The sequence below is a fragment of the Oryzias melastigma genome, linkage group LG7 (assembly GCF_002922805.2).
Source record: "Oryzias melastigma strain HK-1 linkage group LG7, ASM292280v2, whole genome shotgun sequence".
In the NCBI taxonomy this organism is placed as follows: Eukaryota; Metazoa; Chordata; class Actinopteri; order Beloniformes; family Adrianichthyidae; genus Oryzias; species Oryzias melastigma.
The window spans coordinates 15,291,156-15,314,476 of NC_050518.1; the positions used below are offsets into that span (position 1 = coordinate 15,291,156).

Consider the following 23,321-nt stretch of genomic DNA (forward strand, 5'->3'; position numbering starts at 1 on the left):
AAATGTTTATTAAGTATAAGTCTTCAAAAAAATCGAAATCTTTTTTTCAAACACTTAACAATCCGGACTAAAAGACAGGATTTGGAGGATTGGAGCTTTTGTCCCGTCACGATATGAGCTCGGTAAAAAGTGACTGATTGGCAAAGTCAGCCGGCCGTTCCAGAGGGTGAAGCAGGGATGGACTCCCACTGAGAGCAACATGGGGGACAGCAGAACTCAGGAAGTAGAAAGGAACGTGAGTGATTCTTCCACTGGACCAACACTGAGAACAGAGACAAGAGACCGTTGTTCTAAAGCACCTGAAGAAGCTCACACACCTAACATCATTTCTCAACTACTAAAATGTATCCCCATTAAAAACATACCGTTTGCTTTTACTGATAATGAGAATAATTATATTTGATACATTTCTTGATCTTATTAACAAAGTTTTATATTCAGAAAACTAAATGTAGTGGTAATATTCGAAATTTATTTGAGTTATTTGCCCGAATCTTCATTTCATCCAGTATAAAAAAGAAGAGAATTAAAACCTAAAGTAATCATTTTTGTTGTTTGTTACTTTTAACACCCCCCCCAGTGTTAATCATAAAAAAATATAACATTTATTGTTTATGTTCCTTACTGTATGTCATTTCAATATTTTAAATAAAGATTTCTGGAGAAAAAAAACTTTTAGCTTTATTTCTGTAAGTCAAACTAAAGTAAATCTGAAATATGTTCAATATCAAAAAACTAAATCTAATGCACAAGAATGTTTGACCATGAATGACTTGGAGACAGAGGTCAATGAGCTTTGTAAAAAACAACAAAAAAAACAGTGACAAATGAAGGTTTTATGTTAGATATCGTGATCTGCTTAGTATTTAAAAAATATTAAAGATAAAACTATTAATTTAAAAAAGCCAAAAAGAATAAACCAATTAATATTTACTCCCTTTCACAAAACAAAGACAATTTGTTTACTTCTCATAAAGGCATATAAATAGTGTTTATGGCAAAAGCCACGACCTTTGGCCTACAGATGGAGAAGAGCATTGAAAGAGCGTCAGACTGACCACAGTGAGCAGAGCCCCGTGCTGGAAATTAGGGTGAAACTGCATCAGTCTTGGCTCCACGCCGGGCTCCCCCTGGACAAAACCACTACGCCAGAAGAGTAAAACAGAGAAGTTACTGGTTAGTATTAGTAAAACTCAAAAGCATAAAGTCAAAATAAAAAAACACCAACCAAGGTAAAAGCTCAAAAATGGGGCTGGTTCTTGTTTTGAAGACTGCAATGATCGCAGGCCGGTTTGTCGCTTGTGGATCCCCTGCAGAAGAAATAAACAAAAAAAAAAACAGGTTAGTGTCCAGTCCTTAAAACTAACATGTAGAATGTAAAAACAACAACCAACAGAGAGGAAAAAAACAACCTTTGAGCAGCACAGCTAGTCTCTCTCCTCTCGGATCCCAGGATAAAGACTGAATCTCTCCACCAACACTGACACAAAACACAAGATCAGTAACACAAAACAACAGAAATGAGCCGAAAACTTTGAATAAAAGGTGATAAAAATATGCAATTCTTGACAATAAGTTCATTTTTTCATAACAGATTTCTGCAGCCTGCCTTCTAACAAAATAAAATTATAATCAGAAAAAAATAATATTATTATCAGAGTGAAGCATTTAAATCAATAAACACAAATGAAGGAAGGTTTCTGGGTGTCTATGAGAGGAATAGCACACTTTTTGCCACCTTTACTTGAAATATTAATGTAGCATCAGTCAAAACCTTTTAGGGAGAATAAATTATAAAAAAACATTTTAATAATCTGAGTTCAGTCCAATTTAAGCCAATCTGTTATGGTTGTGTTTGTGAAATAGGCCATAATGATGATGTAACTGTTAGGGGAGGGGCTTCTCAAACAAAACTGAGAAACTAATTTAAAGCAAAAAGAAATCTAAACATCACTGAAAAAAAGTTTTTACTGTCTGGAATGACCATAATTTATTATGCAATTCTCAATTTAAAACTGAACCATATGTTACAAATCATGAGGAAAGTGAATCGCTGCATCCCTGCTACATACTAGTGCTGCCACAAACGATTATTTTAATAGTCGACTAATCGGGTCAGGTATAAAGTGGACGTAAAGCACACATCTCAACCATCATTAGATTTAAACAAACTAAAACCCAGATATATAGCATTACTTGTGTGAATGCTGCAAACTGAATTTGGCCGTTGAAGATGCTGAAATTAATAGCTAAAAATGCTGAAGTAGATAGCTGAAATCGCTGAAGCCAATAGCTAAAAACGCTGGAGCTGATAGCCAGACAAAATATTATTAAATGTCAAATTAGCCTAAAAAAACAAAGAAGTCTAAGTTAGCCAAAACAGCTAGAATTGTGTTAAAATGTTAGCTAAATTCCAAAACTGCCTAAAAAACTTAAAAAAAGTCTAAATTAGCCAAAACAGCTGGTATGTAGCTGAAATACTGGCTAAACTTAAAAATAGGCTAGGAAGAAGAAGAAAAAAAAGCCTAAATTAGCCAGCATAGCTAACAAAAAGCTGACACATTAGCTAAACTCCAAATTAGCCTAAAAAAGAAAACTGAAAAAATCCTAAAGTAGCCAAAACGGCTAGTTTGTAGTTTAAATATTAGCTTAACTCCAACATAGCCAAAAAAAAACAAGAAAGCCTAAGTTAGCCAAAACAGCTAGAATTGTTAAAATTTTAGCTAAATTCCAAAACTGCCTAAAAAACAAAAAAAAAACCTTAATTAGCCAAAAGAGCTTTTATTTGGCTGAAATATTAGCTAAACTCCAAAATACCCTAAGAAGCAAAAAAATCCTAAATTAGCCAACATAGCTAACATTAAGTTGACATATTAGCTAAACTCCAAATTAGCCCAAAAAAGAAAACTGAAAAAATCCTAAATTAGCCCATATAGCTAAACTCCAACATAGCCTAAAAAAACCTTAATGAATGCCAAAAAAAGTCCAAAAAGTTAGCAGAATGCCATCATAACTTTCAACTTTACTACAGTCTGACTCCATATAATATAAAGTAACTCACATGAGATCTCCATCCTCTGTGTGAAATGTTGTTTCTGAAAGGTCAGCCACCACGGCTGCTGCTTGAGGTCCCGTCAATGAGCTCGTAGAAACACCTGCTGAAAACAGACATGGCTCATTAAATACAGCTTCTAACACAACCATCTTTCTTCTTCTGCATTTGTTTTTGTCTTGTTCACCTGGTGCTCCAGCGAAGGTCAGAGCATAGATGACCGTCTCCCCCTCAACAGCAAACAGGAGTCGACTCCCGTCAGGGCTCCAACACCCAGACTAACACACACAAACGAAGGGTTTAGACCAAACTCTGCGTCTTACTTCAGCCATAACTGCGGAGGCCTGACCTGGCAGCGTCCTTTCAGGCACGGCCATCGCTCGCAGGTCCACATCCTGGTTTCCCAAACCCTGAAAACAGGAATTTAGTTTCTGATCTGTATAAAAACTTGGGTGATTTTGCTTCTATCGAGCTCTGCTTAGTGACTTCATCCTCTTCAGGTGTGAAGTTCTAACCTGAACAAGGCAGACGGCGTGGAAGCCAAGACGTGGCTGCCGTCTGGAGACCATGAGAGGAAGGTGACCCCGCCCCCTCCAACCCTCTGAAGTGGTACACAAGACTCTGCTGCAACATCCCAAACCTGAAAGACGCATTTCTTATGAGCAAAGACGACGGGACGATCTTGGATATTTGTCGGCTTAGTGTAAAAAACAAAGCAGCTATTGCAGACCATCATTGATGTGTCCATCGGTGAGGCCGACAAGAGGAGAGCGCCGCTCGGAGACCAGGCGATGGATGTGACCGGGCCGTGGCCGGGATGAGACAACACTTGAGCACAACTAGATGACGGCCTGAACAAGATGATGGGAAGAAAAAAAATAAGCATGAAGGACGATTAAAAAGGACTGTCAATCAAATGAACCAAACAAAAAAAGAACTGGAAATCCAAAACTGACAAGAATGAAAAGACCTGAAGAAATAAATGTTTGGCATTTTCCTAAAGAATTCTGATGAGTCCTTTAGAAATGACCCACCTGGTTGACAGTGAGCAGGGGTCCACGTGCCACACCAGCAAACAGTTCTGACACGCGACCGCCAGCGCAGACGCGCATAGCGGCTTCCACTGCATCGCCGCCACGTTCCTCTGCAGACGGTGCTTCAGTGTGGGAGTTGTGGTGCTGAGGAAGAACAAAAGGAGATGACAACATTGTCCCAGAATCAACAAGAAACAGGACAAGAACAAAACCAACAGTCTGACATGCATTTAGATCGTTTTTATTGACTTGAAATAGAAAGCTTTGTGTTTTGGATCAGACTATTATCACAGAATACGTCCATGAACAAGAATTTTAGAGGACACAGCTTTATTCTAGGAAGTGCAGTACCTAATATCATACTCAGAATAATGGTTTCTGGAAGATAGAAACCTTTATGAGTTTTTTTTCCTTAAAATTATGAAGCTTTGATGATAAACAATAAAGAGAACGAGTTACCAGAGCTCAGAGACAATGAAAAGAAGAAGTACAAGAGTTACTAAAGTTAGATATCACTGCCAAAATAAAGAATACACTTAAAATGTTTTGGTTATTTTTTTCAAAGTTTTATTCTAAACCAATTTCATTTGGTCAAGAAAAATACTTGTCACATCACTAGAAAGAATAAAAACCAAAAAAAAATAAAAATGCGAAACTTTATGTAAGAAATTATAAATTATTGCTCTAAAAAAGAAAGTACAAACACATATTTTAAGGCATTGATAAAGGTTTTCTCAAAAGGATTGATTCAATACCAGGAATTATTATTTTTTTTTTTTTAAATACCGCCTAAAGTACAGCTGGTCTGTCTGTGACACAGACAAAATAAAAAACTATGATGGAAACACTTTTTTACTTTTTAAAATTAAAAATTCTCCTCTTAAGAGGTGATCTTAATATCAGCTAAACAACAAAATGATAAACACAACACAAAATACCTCTTGGGGTTGTAGATCTTGATGGATTCGTCTAGCAGAGCAACAGCAAATTTGTCAGTGTGAGGATGCCAGGCGAACGCCCGCACCACACAGTCAGACCTGTTACAGCAAATATAACGGTTTAATATTTCAGTATTCAAGAATCCATAAAACCCACTGACAGCAGTCGTAAAAAGGTTATTCACATTTACTTTACATCCTTATTGAAGCCACCCAATGGCTAATGTGGACTTTTCAAATTAAAAGCTTACCAGTTAAGCACTTGTGAAAACTCAGCGATCATATCCTCACAGCTCAGCTTAAAAAAAAGAAAAAGTAAATAAAATATTACGACAGCAAAGAAATAATACATTTTCAAAATAAAAAACAGCTCACAGTGAGATGTGGAAACAGAGAGCTGTGGAAAGAGGAGATCCATCTCAGCAACGCCAGGATGCAACCAGAACCCACTGAAAGCCATTTAGGCACTGCAGGAGGAGGTGCAAAAAGGTTACCAAGTTTACACATTTATTGCAGTGTTGTCAACATAAAGGAAATCAGATTTTTGATATTTACATACCCTCAGAATCGGAGTCGGTAATTTCATTGAGCAGCCCTGTGAGTCCACCGTCGCGCCTGGAACAGAAAAAAAATCAAACCGAGGTTCACTAAAAATCACTAAAAAGTACAACCATTAAAAAAAATGCTTTGAAAAATAGGAAGAAAATTTGTTTTCTCTTCAGTATCCTTATTTGAACTACTAAGACAGAATTGATATGTTTAAGAAATGTTCAAGTCGTAGTTACTTGTCATGTCAGTGATTTGTTTGAGTCATACATAAGCTAGAATAATTGGAAATGATTAAATCAACTATTTATATATGCTCTCCTTCTTATGACTGTGCCTTTACTTTGAAATTATCACTAAAAGAACCCACTGAGCCCGTTTCTCACCATGCAGCTGCACTCCTCATCCACAGGGTTTCAGAATGATCCAGAAAAGCTGCTTTGCTGCTACTTTCTGTTCGACTGTGAAGCTTCAGAGACTCTCTCGGAAAATGCAGACTCAGAGGACTAGCATTCTGCAGAGAACACATGGAGAAAAGGGGTTAAGGGGAAAAAACTATGAACACACCATGTACGTTATTGCTAGCACGTAAAGCAGACCTGTGTGTCCTCCTTGTTCCCGGACAGCAGCTCGTTGTTGGACTCGCAGAGAGTTGTCTGACCATTGGGCAGTGGAGGCGGGAATAAAGCTAGAGAGCACATCTTTCTCAATCACCCTGAAAACACAATAAAGATAAACTCAACAACAAGACGTCACATAAAAACAGAGTGGCTAACAAGCTAACTCTGTGATAGCACGCATTATTCAGCCTGCTAAGTTCAGAACTTCGCTTTCGTAACAATGACAACGACGTTTTTTTCTATCGGGAACTTTACCTTACACTCTGTTCTCCACAAAAATCTCAGTTGTTACTTTTTCTGCTTATTTACAGCCCTTATTAATAGCATTTCAAATGGGACTTTTCAGTCCCGCCGCACGGTCTACGGCAACAAGGTTGGACAAAAAGAGTAGCTTTAAAAACAAATGCAAATCGAATGGTGCCCTCTAGAGGACATACGGTGACATCGCATGTCCCAATGGACAAAATGTACTGTTAGAAAAAGAACAAAGACCAGCATTCTTATATAAAAACATAAATGTATCACATGTATAGATATGTACACATTAGACATATTATCTATGTGTCTTTAAAAATCCTATCCACGGATTTACTTGTAAAGTATGGAAGCCTGGAAGCGCCCAACTAAACCACAGCACCAGATAGGAAAACCAGAACATTTAATTTAAAATTACAAACAAATAAAATGACTTGTAAAAAATAAATACCAACCAGTAACATATTTCAGAAAGTAATTTGAGAAAAAAAAATATGTTGTGAACAGAAAATACGAAAAAGTCTTATAAACATAAAAACTGACTAAAGACTGAAGTCAAGATACAAACCTCCTAAAATCAGCAGGATCACTGCTTGAATTAAAACACAAGTTTGTTTGGGAGGACAGGATGGTGTCTAAAGTGCGGCCTGTGGACCAAATTTCTACGGGCCGGCAGGCTCCTAACATAATTTTAACCATGTTAATCCCACCAACACTTTCTGTGAGCTATGTGAAGCTTGATTGTGATTGGTTAAAACATATTATAAGTTGTTGTTAACCTAAGGCAACAACTTGTTGGTACATGACCTTCAGACGTTAAAGGATCAAATGAGAGGAAGGGATTTGTATCATTTTCTGTGTTAAAAAATGTTTTCTGCCCCCTGTTTTTACTTTAAGTCTTGTATTTTTAGTTTTATTTCTTAATTTTTCTTTACGCACTACAATAACACCTGTATAATAATCCTCCTTTGTTAAAATTGATTAATGATCTCAATCGATCTAAGCTTAATAGATTGATATGATAGATCCATAAAAATACAGATTGATCTAACGCATAAAGCTAAAGTCTGCTAGCTTGATGCTTACGTACAATGGAATTTCCCATAGGACGGCTAATGCTAACGCTAGGTCGACCTAAACATACATTGCTGACTAAATGAACATCTTTCTATACTCAAACTCATGAATTTTCCAAAATATTTTAAGGAAAGATTTTAAGCTATCATTTCTGGTCTGATGCATCGTTTCTCACTCATACTTTCTTCTTCTTTTTCTGGAGTAAGGTGTAACACAGTAATGCGATTACCACCTGTGGCCAAACAAAAAAAAAATGTTTGAATATGTAAACCGTGTAATGAATTGAGTGGGTTAAATTAATTCAAAAAAATTGGAATCGAATCGATTCAGGTTCTGGTGAATCGACTTAAATGAACTGGTAATTATTAATGATACCCAGCCCTATTCCACTCCTACTGTTGTTATAAAATAATTTAATTAAAGAGGCCCTATGAAAATGTTACTTTTTGAGGTTTTAAATGCATTTTACTGTTCATTCTTCACTATAAAGAACCCCAAAACGGTATTTTGATCCATTCATGCATTTAAGATTAATCCTCTAAAAACCTGCGCTGTCTGCTTTAGCCCCTCCCATACCAAGGAAAACGAGCGGGTCATATCGTGCTGACGTCAGTACGATACGACCCGCCCCCCTCCAGAAAGAGTCTGCTCTGACAGCACCGTCCCCACTAGAACGCAACACTCAATTTCTCTCCAGAGCTAGCAGTGATCAGCAAAAAAACGTTGATTTTGGATGCAGAATATATCTTCCAGTTGTGTCTTCAATAAATTCCATCTCAAACTGGTGTTCGTTACTTTAGACGCGGGGCTCCTTTGAGACCCGCACCCCTCGGTCTGGCACAGCCTTGCAGAAGCCGTTTGCGTTGTGAAGCAGTGCAGCGATGTCCAGGTCTGCATTCCATCTTTGAAGAAGTTTGGATTATTTTTAAGTGAGAAATGCAGATACGCTGCTTTCTCTTGAATGACGTCATGAAACGCACACGTAGCGGGAGGCGGAGCCTCAGGAATTGAGTCGTTTTACTTCCGGGTGTGAAATAACTCAGGAAAAATAACTAATATTTCATAAATAGTTTGTTCTTTAGTGTTCCAGAGTTAAGAGCTATATACTATAACTATATAAATATAGTTAAATATTTAAAAAAAATAATGGTATGGCCCCTTTAAAGTCATGGCTATTTAAACAGTGTGTTTTGCTCATCATCATCAGCAGATCCAGCTGAACTCTTTTGGCACATTTTACGAATGGAAAACCTGGATGTGATGGAAAGCAGTCTGCTTCCATACAGGACTTCAGGATGAGGGTATCAGCAGCGCCCTCTGGCGGCACAACCTGCACCATCGTGACGTCAATTCAGCACTGGGAAGGAGACAGCTCCCTCCCTCCCTCCCTCCCCCCAAAACCCAGCGCGCCTCACGTTGCTCGGGTCCCCAGCACTTGATAACACATTTTACCCTCTGGCTTCCATCCCAGTGACGTGAAACTCGTGGATCTAACGGCGGTGGAAATGCGAGAGCCATCCCGAAGCGAAGACAAACACCGACGGGCTCCTTGACACGGACACATACAAAGCCGAGCCCACCCCTTCACTTGACAACGCGACATCCAGCAGGCAGAAAGGTATGGGAATGTCACACTATCCGCTTAAAACACCCCGAAAGGCGGCGGGATGTTCGGGCTGGATGCCGCCGCCTGGCGCCGCGGCGCTCCGGCGGTCCTCACACTGCAGCACCGAACTGAGTCGCCGTCGACGGCGGAGACCAAAATCCTCTTCGTGTGCAGCAGAAACGCGCACGTTACGAAATGTGTGCGTTGATGCCAGCGGCGGGGAACCGCTCAGGCGCTGCGGCACTTTCTCTTGGCATGGACCGCGATTCACGTCGACGGTGATGCCGCCGAGTGTCATCACCACATCCTCGGTTATTTAAAGGTTGATCTTCATGCGTGCGTGCGCGCGCGCGCTCCGCACGGGGCCCGAGCTGGATGTTTGTTTTTTCACGCGCTCGTCCCGCTCGTGTAGTGGTGCAGTGAGACGGGCACATGTGCTCCTTTCACGCACACACACGCGGGTTTACGTCCACATCCACGCACCGATGGAAGGTTATGCAATCTGTCATCCTCTTCGTTGCATCCGATGCTGCTCAGGTGTGCAGGGACGGAGCAGGTGACAGTCAGGGGGGGAGGTGGTTTTTGGTTCATTCATAAAGCTCGTCTCCTCTCGGGGTGATGGCTCCACTGGGCCTCCTGCTTCTCCCATTCACAGACACGATGCTGGTGGAAGTGACACAATCTTGTGGAAATGAAAGGACTGAGTGGACTAACGGAGAGGCTGGATGAAAGCCCATCTCACATCACGACTGCTCTATTTTTGGTGGTTTGCATTGTCTGAATGGATGAAAACTTTGTTTACTGTAGTTTCAGCACTGGACAGCTCCTAATGGGTTATGAGTGGCGCTATCCAGTGCTGAAATCACATCTACACTGAACCAAAACATACTTGTTTTTGCTCCTATTTGTCATGAAATGAACTCAAAGATTTTCTACAAACACAATATTTATAGTGTTCACAAATCTGTGATAGTGAGCACTTCTCCTTTGCTGAGATAATCCATCCAACCACAGGTGTGCCATCTCAAAATGCTGACTTGACAGCATTGTTATTGCACAGGTGTGCCTTAAAATGACCACAATAAAATGACACTGAAATGTGCCATTCATTTATTCATCCCCTTAACCTTTTTGTCCCTTTTGGGGTCACAGAGCCTTACCCCTGCTGCTGATGGGCAAAGGCAGGATACACCCTGGACAGGTTGCCAGTCTCAATCACAGACCTCAATCACACACCCATTCACTCCTAAGGACAATTTAGAGTAACCAGTTAACCTATGAAGCATGTTTTTAGATGGTGAGAGGAGCCGGAGTCGCCGCAGAAAACCCACGCATGCACAAGGAGAACATGCAAACTCCACTCAGAAAGGTCCACTGTTGGTGTTTCTGTTTCAGGTCCCCCCCAGCCAAGACTTGAACCAGGGACCTTCTTGCTGTGAGGCAAGAGCGGTAACCACTGCGCAACCGTATGACCACATTGGATGGTGCCGTTTTTTCGTTTAATTGAGGGACATGGGGACTCAGAAAACTGGTCAGTTTCTGGCGTGACCATCATTACTCTCACAGGTTGTCGAGTAGTGGGGTATGGTATGGTATAGATGCTATGTTATTGATGGCATTTTGAATACATAGAAATACCGTTACAAGATCCTGGGACCCCATTGTTGGGCCATACATCTGAGAACATCCCATGTTGCAGCGTGATAATCTACGGCCATACATTGCAAGAATCTATACACAATTCTTGGAAGTTAAAGACATCCCAGATGTTTTATGGCTTGCATTCTCAACAGACATATCATCCCCTGATCGTGTTTGGGATGCTCTAGATGGGTATAAATGGCTGCATGTCACAGTTCCTACCAATATCCAGAAGCGTTGGTCAGCCATTGAAAGTGAGTGAACCAACATTCCACAATCAATACTGATCAAGTCTATGCGAAGGAGATGTGTTGCAAAAGAGGCAAATGATGGTCACACAAGATACCGACTGGTTTCTGAGTCCTTGGACTATTATTGTGGCACGTCGAGGCACACCTGGGAAATAACCATGTTGTCGAATCAGTATTTTGATGTGGCACACCTGTGCAATAGTGATGTTGTCAAATCAGCATCTTGATATGGCACACTTGTGCAGTAATCACGTTGTCGAATCAGCATCTTGATATGGCACACCTGTGCAATATCATGTTGTTGAATCAGCATCCTTATATGGCACACCTGTGCAATAAACACGCTGTCAAATCAGCATCTTGATATGGCACACCTGTGCAATATCATGTTGTCGAATTAGCATCTTGATGTGTAACACATGTGCAATAACCATGTTGTCGAATTAGCATCTTGATGTGTAACACATGTGCAATAACCATGTTGTCGAATCAGCATCTTGGTGTGTAACACATGTGCAATAACCATGTTGTCGAATCAGCATCTTGGTGTGGCACACCTCTGCAATAATCATACTGTTGAATCCGCATTTTCGCGCACCTGTGAGGTAGGATGGATTATCTAAGCAAAGGAGAAATAATCTCTGTCATAGATTTAGACATATTTGGGTATTTTGTGTATGTAGAAAATGTTTCACATCTTTGAGTTCATCTCGTGACAAATGGGAACAAAAACCAAAGTGTTGTATTTATACATTTGTTCAGTGGCTCTGTTTAGGACTTGTTTTCTTATCATCCATCTTTCCTCCACAGACTTTCTTCCAAGCTCTTCCTCCTCCATCCACCCTAACTTGAAGTGTTGGGGAAACCCCTGATGAGTGGGACCTGTATCCATGAGCCCCGTGCCCCTTCCCCCTCCCTGTCAGGCTTCAGCACACCCCTCTCTGAACCCCCATATCGAAGACTCGATGGAGACACCCCTGCTTGCACCCCGGAAACGGACCTGACCCCCACACAGTGTGTTCTCCGCAACGTGCTGTCCATCGACACCGGTGGACAGGGGGCGCCCAGCGGCAGCAGCCCCACTCCCAGTGATGGACCCACAGCCCACTTTGACAACAGCGTGCTAAAATTACATGAACATGAGGCCTGCCACTGCGGCGGCGGCGCCGAAGCAGACCACAGTCCGGAGGCTGGAGCCGTCCGGAGCCAGTCGGAGAGCATTCGGCTACAGTCGGGGAGTGGAGGGTTTTTGGAGGGATTGTTCGGCTGCCTAAAGCCAGTGTGGACCATGATTGGAAAGGCCTACTCCACTGAACACAAACATAACCAAGAAGGTATGCTCCACCACAGCACTGTCTGCTACCGCACCGTTTTAAGAAGATGAGGTCAAAGCACTTTACACATCCTCTGATTTAATAGAACTATGCTTTCACATTTATTCACGCACCAATGAAGATGAATGTCTAAAGATTGAATTCACAGTGCACTTAAGTTCATCCACATTTTTTTATTCAATAGAAGTAATGAGGAATGTATACTTTTTCTAAAATAACCAGCTACTTGATCTGAATTACTCTTTAATCTGTAGGTGTGTAACGAAACACCTGCTGAAAACTCGAATTCAAGTTTTATAATTTCTAGCTTTTTAATGGATTTTTTTCAGTTTCAACCTGAAAAGTACATTTTCCTGTTTGTTTCTTCAGATAAATGTAATATGTGAAATGAAAAGACTCAAGCACAAGTTCCCTTCTTTGCTATGGTGATGTAGAAACCCTGAATGCCTCCGTATGCGCCGCGTCGCTGCTTTCGCCTCTGTCAGCCCAGCTCAGCCGACGTCACTGAGTTTTCACAGCTGGTCAGGGGGAAGCATTATGTGCTTCTGCCTTCACTGCTGCAGCTCTCAAGAGATCTCAGCCCCACAGTGGACCTCATGAAGAATTAATCTGCCTGTCTCTTTCATTCTGCCAGGCTCGTTCATCTTTGGCCACCATGCTTTCACAGTCATTTAAGCGATGTCACTGTGACAGATCACAGACAGATCAGGCTATAAAGGGACTTTTATTTTTTCCTCCATTTGTTTTTTATCTCTTCATGTAAAAGCAGAATTCTGGTTGATAAGTTGCCAATAGACCATTTGTTGGAATATGACTGGGGCCTTCTGGGATGCAGTTGTGTCCTGCTGCTCATTCTGATGTCAAATAATGCCTGATGCCTAACCTAAATTCAGCTTGCATTTTTTTAGTTTTTTTATGTGGGCTTCAAATTTTATTGGCCCCAATTGGGCTCCATATTCATGGAGCTTACATTTATTTTGATGCCCTTCTCACAAACTACGGAAAAGTTGATCTGAAATTTGCAGATTTGAAACTTTTGGCCCCACACTGGCGCATGGGGGACGGGATCACACAAAAGTCTAGTCAAAATCGACGAGGGTGGTAACCCCAAACGGAAATATGAGATTTGAAACCTAAAAACAGAAAACTTGAAGCTGAAAACAATCAAGTTTATATTAGAATTTCAGAAAGTTTTAGACAGTTTCCTCTGTTATATTTGGCTTTCAAATATTTTTGGCTCCAATTTGGCTCTATATTCATGGAGTTTGCACCTATTTTGGATGCCCCGCTCTCTAACCACTGAAAAATTAATCTGAAAGTTACAGATTTAAAACTTTTAGTCCCTCTCTAGCGTGTGGAGGTGGGGCTGACACAAAGGACCAATTAAAATCATTAAGTGAATTGCAGAAAGTTTCAGAAACTCTAACTTTTTTTTAACCTAAGCTGTATTCAGCTTGAATTTTTTTTTGAGTTGTTTTCATTGGAGTTTCAAATTTTTTGGCCCCATTTTTTTGTAATTTTCACTCACTTTGGACTACTCACTAATCACTGAAAAATGTATCTGAAAGTTGCAAATTTAAAACTTCTGACCCCTCTCTGGTGTGTGGAGGCGGGGCTAACACTGAGGACTAATTAAAATCAAGGAGGGTGGTAACCTCTGTCTAAAATTTTGAGTTCTGAAACCTAAAAGCTAAAAATGTGAAGCTGAAAATAGTCACATTTATATTAGAATTGCAGAAAGTTTTAGACACTTTTTCGAGTTGCTTTATATGAGTTTCAAATCTTTTTGGCCCAAATTTGGCTCCATATTCATGGGGTTTGCACTTAATTTGGAGCTCACTAACCATTGAAAAGTTAGTACAAAATGTTTCAATTAATATCTAAGGTTTCTTTGTTTTTTTTTCTTCTGGGTACAGAATCCTGGGAGGTTCCTTTCGAGGAAATCTCTGACCTGCAATGGGTGGGCAGCGGCGCTCAGGGGGCTGTCTTCCTCGGAAAGTTTCACGGAGAGGAGGTGGCCGTGAAAAAAGTGCGGGACATCAAAGAGACGGAGATCAAACACCTGCGCAAACTCAAGCATCCCAACATCATTACCTTCAAGTGCGACACTATTTCTGACATACTCCAACAATCCCTCGCTCGGGCAGCTCTAAATGTGCTCACCTGTGCTGTCCTCGCAGGGGCGTGTGCACCCAGGCTCCCTGTTACTGCATCCTGATGGAATACTGCGCTCAAGGCCAGCTGTACGAGGTGCTCAGGGCGGGCCGTAAAATCACTCCCTCCCTCCTGGTGGACTGGTCCATGGGCATTGCGGGTGGGATGAACTACCTACACCTCCATAAAATCATCCACAGAGACCTCAAATCCCCAAAGTAAGTCATATTTTCTTCTAGCAGGACAGCTGAATTTTGACACTCCTTCATTATTTGTCTTATTTTTCCCTTCTAGTATGCTAATCACACACGATGACCTGGTGAAGATCTCTGACTTTGGCACCTCAAAGGAGCTCAGTGACAAGAGCACCAAGATGTCGTTTGCTGGCACGGTTGCCTGGATGGCTCCTGAGGTCATCCGGAACGAGCCGGTGTCAGAAAAAGTGGATATTTGGTGAGATCATCCCCCAATTTTAATGTTTTTCTCTTTAAAGAAAAAAGGTTTTCTAAATTTCCATTCACCTTACAGGTCTTTTGGAGTTGTTCTATGGGAGATGCTAACTGGAGAGATCCCATACAAAGACGTGGACTCCTCTGCCATCATCTGGGGGGTGGGAAACAACAGCCTCCAGCTACCGATCCCAGAGAGCTGCCCAGACGGCTTCAAGATCCTCCTCAGACAGTGCTGGTGAGCAGAGCCTAGAAAACAGAGAGGAGAAGGAAGTGAGGATGTAGGCGACGGTTAAGTGAAGTTGCATGGCGAGATGATAGCGTGCGATTTGAAGAGTTTATTGATTTTACTGTGCATCAAAAGTGTACACAGCTGTGTTTCCCATCTTGGATTTGCAGGAACTGTAAGCCCAGAAATAGACCTTCTTTTCGTCAGATTCTTCTTCATCTGGATATAGCCTCAGCTGATGTACTATCAACCCCACAGGAAACATACTTTAAGTCTCAGGTGTGTGCATTATTTAAGAGTTTAAGCTCATTTTCATATGTTTGGTTTGTTTATTTCATAGAGAAAGGAAATAAATGAGTCTTGGAGTGCTTTAACCAAGGTTTAGTACCACATTCAACTCTCTCAGACCCTCATTTAGAGGTGGAGTTGAGTTATAAATATTGCATATTAATAAATACTCTTAAACTTGTCCCATTAGTCAGCAGCAGGTGGCTCATTTACACAGCTTCCTATGACTCTGCAAAGTGGAGATAAATTATATCCACCAAGCCAGCATGGCTAAAAGAAGAAAGGTAGCTGCTCTCTCAGTTTGGGACGTAATTAAAATTGAGTACAATAAAGCTTTTTAAGAGGTCTATGCAGTCATAAAAGACAAAAACCTTATTTGTAAAAATGTGGCTTTATGAAAGACTGTTTATTTAGAAAAAATCTTTTATTTCCAGCTTTAAAAATTTGTGCTAGTAACTTTATGTTCTACTTTTTTCATTTCACTTCCAAAAAAAAGAAGAAACTTAAGCAAGATGTGTTTGAAGAAAAAAAAGAGATATCAAAAATAAAAATAAAACAAAGATTCCTTTCCAACTGTAGAACACGGAGGTGGATGTGTCATGTTTTGGCTGGATGTTGCACAAAAGAGACGGACAGCGTTTTGGGTTTGCTCAAGATGTGAAGGATTTGAACTAGTGGTATAACGATTCATTTTAACAGCGATTCGTTTCATATCGTGTGGTTGCCGATACGATTCATGGTCAATTTTGGTTAATTTTGAGTGATTTGATTCACTGATCTTTAGTCACAAGTTCAACCATTGTGCCTCAGAGATAAATAAGTATTGTACCTGGGTAAGAACAGTGCAGGTTGAGTTGCCAGATTCCTTGTATTACTTGCAAGATAATCAAGCAGGCCCGTTCCTGGGCTGTATGGCACCCTAGGCGAAAAGGGATTTTGCCTACTACCCTATTGCACCCTTGGGCAACCCCCTACAACACCACCACCATCTGGAACAGAAACAACATAACTGCCTAGAATATGTAATAAGTATTTTAATTTTCAAAACTTAAAAATCACTTATTATTATTGTTCAAATCGATAATTAGCTGGTCTTGAACTAAGGAGCTTTTTATGAGAAGGAAGGAACTCTAATCGCTGCACCCCCGTACAACATGTATCAGTGAGCATGTTAAGTTATTATAGAAACATCACTAGTGTTAAAGGTTTAGAGATTGAAAAAAAAAGCTAGATAGCCCGTTAAATTTCCCTTTCTCAACCAAAAAACAAGATTATTTTTTAACTTTTTATTTTTTCTCCCCTTTTTTCGCCCCCTAGCATTTGCCTATATTGCCTATACAACAGGCCGGCTCTGTAAATATGTTTACAAATGAACAAGTAAACACCAATAAATGTCAAATCCATTCACATTTTTATTTAATTGAGTCCACTGTTGTTTTTCCACATCAAAATAATACAAATAGAACAATATTAGAACATTTAACCCCACTGTATGGTCACATGTCTTCCATATCCATATTTCTTCCTTGTTCATTTAAGGTGCACAAACAAACAAAAATAATCTCACGTCAAGTGACGAATGAGTTCGCTAAATAAAAACACAACAAGGTTCTTTCTGACAAGACGGGGCTGGATAACAGACTTCTGTCTCATCAGGCTGAATGGCGAGAGGAGGTGAAACAGCACTTTGAGAAGATTAAATCCGAGGGCACTTGTCTCCACCGACTCGACGAGGAACTGATCAACCGACGCAGAGAGGAGCTCAGGTTTGTTTAAGTTTCAGTTGGTTATTTTTGTCTTTTTGCTGCCTCTGCTCTGTCTAATGTAAAGCTTTTCTGATGGATTCTGACGAGAGCGTCTCTTTTGCTTCCCAGGCATGCTTTGGACATCCGTGAGCACTACGAGAGGAAACTGGAGAGAGCTAACAACCTCTACATGGAGCTGAGCGCCGTCATGCTGCAGTTGGAGCTCAAAGAGAAGGAGCTGCAGAGGTGAGAATAAGTCCACAAAAAACATCGCTGTTGAGCTACGGATGCATTTAGTGAGTTTTTATGTTCCTGTATCCTCCTGTAGGCGAGAGCAGTCTTTGGATAAAAAGTATCCGGGTTTGTTTAAGCACCACAGCTCCAGACAAGGCAGCTCCTCCAACTCCATGGACAAAATCATCAAGAAGAGAAATGTCCCGCAGAAACTGCCCTCTGGAAAGAGGTGCAAGAGCTCGTTTCAGCTGTTATTTGATTCTAACGGGAATAAATATGTTTTTATATGACTTATCTTTCTTACTTTACAGGCCAGACATCCCTAAATCTGAATTAATCATTCCCAAAATGGATTCCTCCGTCATGCAAGTCACGTTCCCGACCTGCCCCAACAGAGGCTCCACCTCTCCCAGCCGGTCTAGGAGAGTAAAGACTCGCCATCGTAAGCCTGGCAAGGGCAGCAGTGGGGATCTGGCTGGACTGAAAGCCAATCAGCCGTCCCCGAACAGGGACACGACTGCCCAGAGTAACAGTTCAACCAACAACACCTCGAAGCAGCACCTGGAGCCCTCTGCGGCGCTGCGAGGCCTCGGCCACGAGCAGCAGCAGAGGCAGCTGTCCTCCTCCAGCCCTGACCTCATCTGCAACACGCTGGAGGCGGACGGCCAGGGGAAGAGAGAGGCCCCTGTGAGCGGGCGGGAAAGAGGGGGCAGCCTGGGCGCCTCTCCTGGTTTAGGGGTTTCAGAGGGGGGAGCAGCCGGTCTGGACGATCTCACTGAAACCCCTCCGAGAAGCGACACCCCCAGTGAGGACGCCGCGTCGTTTCCATTCTCCAGCAGTCCAGACTCGCCATGCGGGAAGGGGGCAGCAGCAGGGAGAGGATCCCTTGGATCTCCTCGTCTGCCCCACGATGGGGAGGACAAGGAGGATGGGGCCGGCGCCGTGAGGCTACCTCGGGGGGCATCGGGGGGAATCGGAGGCCAACACCTGACACCTTCAGCCATTTTGTACAGGGCAGCTATCACACGCAAACAGGTGCTGCTTCCACGGGCGGGTCGGCCACTCACTCCTTCTCACTCTCTGACGACACTTTGAAGATCACACTGACTCACTTATTTCTGCTTTGGGATTTAGAGGCGTGGAGTGTCATCGGAAGAGGAGGAAGGTGAAGTTGACAGTGAGTTTGAGTTGCCACGGAGACGGTGAGTAACATTCCTTCAACCCATCGTCTCCATCTGAAAAGTGGCAGATTGATTCATAGCAATAGGACTACTTTTAGAAACGATGCCACTCTTTCACGTCATCACATCTTTAAAGCATTTTTTCATTTTTGTGTGTTTTCCAGACGCCCGACCAGCATTACCAAATGCCAGTCGGTGTCCACATTCAGCTCAGAGAACCTGTCAGTGTCGGACGGCGAGGAGGGTCACACCACCGACCACTCCCACAGCGGCACTCCGGATGTGGTCAGCACCAACACAGATGACAAGCTGGACGACCGCAGTGACGACCTCCTCTCTCAGGGATCCGAGATCCCCGTGGACAACACTGATCCAGCGCAGGCCTCTGACGGCCTGTCTGAGAGAGAAGGCGGGTCGGGGCAGGCCAAAGCCCAGCATGAGGCCGGACAGAATTCTAATGAGGTGAAAAGAACTCCTTAGTGTCTTCAGCACGGGTTTGATTTGACCAAACCAGACAAAGAAATCAAACAAATATATTTTTGAACAGTAATTCAGATGCAAACTACTGATCAAGCCTCTTTTTTATGGCCAGATCATGGTAATCATCTTATTATTTTACTGCAGTGCAGGCACAAATCATCTATCTATCCATTAAAATAAATAAAATAAAAATATAAATAGGTTTGAATCCCAGCTGGGACCTTTCCATGTGGAATTTTCCATGTTCTCTCTGTTCTTCTGTGGGTTTCCTCACACAGTCAAGGGGTGGGCGATACTTGGGATTTGCGTATTGATCCGATACCAAGTGATTACATGGCTAGTATCGCCAATATTGTTAAAAATACTTTTTACTTTTAAATATTTTATAGAATAATTTTGTAAATCCACATTTTTTAGTTAATTAAATGTATAATAAAACAAAGGACTGAGACTTTTGACAAATAAAAATGTTTAATAGCTAATTACAGTAATCTGTGAATATATATCAAATATAGAACATGTTTATCAATAATTGTATGAAACCATCAGGATAAGAAGAAAACAGTGACCACTGCAACATTAAAAAAAAAATGTAAATATCAGAACTGCAAAAATACATATTTTTAAAAATAAAAGCAGTAGTAAAATATCAAAGTCACAAGTGAAAAAGGTAAACAAAGCAACACTGTAATGAATAAAAATATAAACAACTGTCGTAGCTCTTGAGGGAGGACGGTTGGTTCCAACTTGGATCGGCAAGAAACACACGTTGGCTTCTTCTTCATCACAAAAGTGTTTTGTTTAGAAGTTATGTGTCACTTTGCGGTTTCCTCCTCCCTGTCTGCAAAACTTACCAAGAGCCCCACCTGAGGCTACAGGTGAGCACAGATTTCAAGGGCGGAGTCTTGAATAATTATTATATATTAATTTCACAAAATGATAAAAACACAAATAATCTACTTTGTAATGAAATGTGGGTTTAATTTACAAACTCAACATGATTGAAAACTATAAATATAATCTGGCTTCAACAAAAACACACAAAACATATATAAATTCTGCCACTGTGTGCAAATATGTGGCATTTATTGACTGTCTTGACTCTCTAAGGAGGCAGGGAGGTGGTGGTGGGGGGGTGGGTACTGTTTACACGGACAGCTGATGTTGCCAAATTGGGCAGTTTTTTTTTTTGGTTAAATTTGGCTATTTTTTGCCCAATCTGGCAACTCTGCAGACAGATAGACGCTGTACTTGCATGAACTCCTTAAGTAAATTCAAGCGATTTAGTGGACGTATTAAAGAAAAGCTGCAACCAAAGTATCAAAAGTATCAATCTTATCATGATAGTATCGAAACTTCCTCTTGGTATCGATACTATTGATACTCAGATTGAGTCAATTTTTTTCATGTTGCAGTTGTTAACGTTGGACACTTTCTTCTCCTCCAACTCCCGTCCTCAGAGCCGGGTTCTGTGCGACGACTCCGACTGCGACAGCGCCGAGCTGGACCAGTCGGGGAGCGGGGAGCCGAGCCGTCCTCCCAGCGCCGGAGCGTGGGCGTCGCCGTCTCAGCCCTACCAGGGTTCTCCACAGACGCCCAACACAGGACCTCCGTAGACAAGCAAAGACCACCAAGAGTGGAGAACATTTCCGTTTGGCGTGAGGGATCTCCCCCGGATCACACTCAGACTATGATAAGCTGATTTATGATGTCTGAAGACTGGCAGGTAAATCTGCATCAGAGGACATTCATCATAACATCAGATATTTTGGCAGCTTGTGGGATAAGGTTCATGTCATACTGGTTAGGTAGGATTTAGGCGAACTATAAAAAACAAAACGTAGGTCACCACGGTTACCATTTCTCCTGTTTTGCAAAAATCCTTCCTGAGATGCACAAGTAAATACCAGACACTAAGTCCTTTAAGTACTAACCCATCACTCTGGGAGCATCCTCCATTTATACTCAAAGACACGAATGCATCAAGTACTAATGAATAATAATGTAAATATTCATGACATACCACATGGAAAATATCTAACTTTATTTTGTTTGTAAGATAAATTGTATGACTTAAAACGGTATGCAGCCCTGTGAACAAATGCATGACTATATGTTTATAATTTATGGTTCGAAAGTGTCCGTTTTATATTTTGTGAAAGTTTACACTTTTTTAATCCTGAAAGTATTATTTCTGCATTTGTTTCTTTTTGTAAATGACTGCACTTAAAGAAAAAGAAGAAAAAAAAGTAAATGAATGAATATGTTACCAAAACACTGATCATGATGCATAGCTAGGGATCTCAATATACATAAATATATATTTTTTATTTAAACTCCCTGCTACAAAGTTGGAAACTCACAACTACAAACGTGTTGTGTCTTTGAGTTGAACAAACCTGGAGACTTTTAGGTTCACTGAACAGACATCTCTGACATTAACCCATTGTGTTGGAGCACAGCGACCTTACAGGAGACTTATTTAGAATGTTGTTTTATATCTGCATCAGAATCCGTGGGATGTTAAACATAATAGGAGCATCTGCGTGTTCAGCAATTCTAGAAAAATCTGCATCGTCTATGGTGGGACTGTTACATATAAGCAATGTGCAATTTAATCACCTTAATTGAATTGTTAATGTTGCAGGTCTTTCAATCATTTGACCTTTAACACTAAGCACTAAGTGCAGGATGACCAATGTCAGCCACACAATAGATTCATATAAATAACTAATGGTGGTATTGGCAGATTATTACTTTACATACTCATGTAAACTGCCACATTACCCACAATGCATCACTTTGTTGAGAATAGAGTAAAGGGGGCACAGAGCTAACTGATTGCTGGTTTTCCCCACATAGTTTCCAGCCAAGTGAATGGTATGGTGTCACATTTATGACAAAAGTAGTAGCGGGATTCTTCTTCTGGTCAATTCAGTCGCCAATTTTACACGGTACGGATATCGCCCGATTTTGGTATTTTGGGAACAGACGACGTGAGTGTTCCGAGAATCAAAAGCTTCAAGTGTTTGAGGTGGGACCAGCGAAGCCCACATGGTCAAATTGAGAAATCTGATTGGTTAGTTTGTAACTTGAATAACTAGCGATAAAGAAAATATATTATAATTATGGAAAAAAATTAGGTTTAGCAAGAAAATGTAAAAAAAAAAGACACACTACAACACACTACTTTACAGAATGATTAATAGCTGTTTATTTTTCAATAGAAATCTGTGGGATTTTGGCTTTCTGGTACTTCCTGTTTGTGACACAAGGGGGAGGGGCTGATCGGTCCAGTCCTCTTTGTACTGTCTATGGCAGGGGTGTCAAATCTAAAACACACCTCATGTCGAACGCTGAAAAACATAAGCATTTATTAAACACACTAAAACTACTTTTTTAAAACTTTAAAAGTGTAACTTTTTAACATTACTATGAATAATAAAAAGGCAGGAATATATTAATTAATGTTTAATATTTTACTCTCCATAAAAATATTTTTTTGTCAAAATTATACAAGTTAGAAATAAGTACAAGATAATATCGGGCCATTAGTAACAATAAAGTAAAATGATCTGGAGGGCCGGATCCGGCCCCCGGCCCTTGACTTTGACACATGATCTATGGTAAAGCCCAGCAACAGTCACAGGGCGGGGCAACAGCAAAGTGGCCAATCCCGTGCAGGTTGATATTTAAATTTGTTTTTTTTTTTTCCCGTGGAGTGTCACAGATCCACAGGAATCGCCTGTGGTGAATGAATTGTGGGCATTGATACACTTTTGTCACAAATTTGACACCATAGTTGGTATCTTTTGTACCTCAAAATGTTAAACTGTTTACAAAAGTAGGCTTGTTTTTTAAGCTTCAAGTAAGTCTATTGTTATGTTTCATTTATAGAAAGCTTGAGGGAAAAAAATCATTTGGTCTTCTTAAGCCAAGTTTGTTTATGCTGCATTCAGGTCATGTAGTTTTAATGGTAAATTCACACACAGCCAAGTGAGGGGAGCCTCCAACGTCTTCAGTTTGAGAAAGTAACACAGTAGAAGCACTTTATTCAGGTTCTTAGCAGGAGGCTCACCACCTCAGATAGTGTATAAACACCCCAGACTCATAGTGTCCTAACACTTTACATCTCATGAATGCTGCACCAAGTTATGATTAAGATCTATAAATTAAATATAAAAGAAGAAAAAAATATCGTTACCCT

The 23,321-nt window shown here is 41.0% G+C and overlaps 2 protein-coding genes across 3 annotated transcripts; one reads left to right on the forward strand and one right to left on the reverse strand.

Annotated features, from left to right (window-relative positions):
- Positions 1–6: 6 nt before the first annotated feature.
- aaas (achalasia, adrenocortical insufficiency, alacrimia) lies at positions 7–6,602 on the reverse strand. Of its 2 annotated transcripts, none has more exons than XM_024293951.1 (17): positions 6,446–6,602; positions 6,170–6,285; positions 5,957–6,084; positions 5,584–5,639; positions 5,400–5,491; positions 5,276–5,322; positions 5,025–5,123; positions 4,087–4,230; positions 3,783–3,903; positions 3,568–3,692; positions 3,402–3,462; positions 3,240–3,330; positions 3,062–3,155; positions 1,413–1,480; positions 1,229–1,310; positions 1,059–1,143; positions 7–262 (listed from the first exon to the last, which is right to left on the reverse strand). In XM_024293951.1, the coding sequence occupies exons 2-17, from the start codon at positions 6,269–6,271 to the stop codon at positions 107–109; spliced, it is 1,551 nt and encodes a 516-aa protein (XP_024149719.1). In that variant the 5' UTR covers positions 6,272–6,285; positions 6,446–6,602; the 3' UTR covers positions 7–106. The 2 variants fall into 2 exon arrangements, with proteins under 2 accessions (XP_024149719.1, XP_024149717.1); XM_024293949.1 differs by having other exon boundaries at positions 3,062–3,158.
- A 2,125-nt stretch (positions 6,603–8,727) lies between these two features.
- map3k12 (mitogen-activated protein kinase kinase kinase 12) lies at positions 8,728–22,607 on the forward strand. Its single transcript, XM_024293952.2, has 14 exons — positions 8,728–9,140; positions 11,831–12,354; positions 14,271–14,454; positions 14,535–14,726; positions 14,803–14,961; positions 15,037–15,195; positions 15,357–15,465; positions 17,131–17,240; positions 17,349–17,465; positions 17,548–17,682; positions 17,765–18,488; positions 18,588–18,655; positions 18,799–19,096; positions 20,575–22,607. Exons 2-14 carry the CDS (start codon positions 11,892–11,894, stop codon positions 20,728–20,730), a joined length of 2,874 nt encoding a protein of 957 aa, XP_024149720.1. The 5' UTR covers positions 8,728–9,140; positions 11,831–11,891; the 3' UTR covers positions 20,731–22,607.
- The last annotated feature ends 714 nt before the right edge of the window (positions 22,608–23,321 follow it).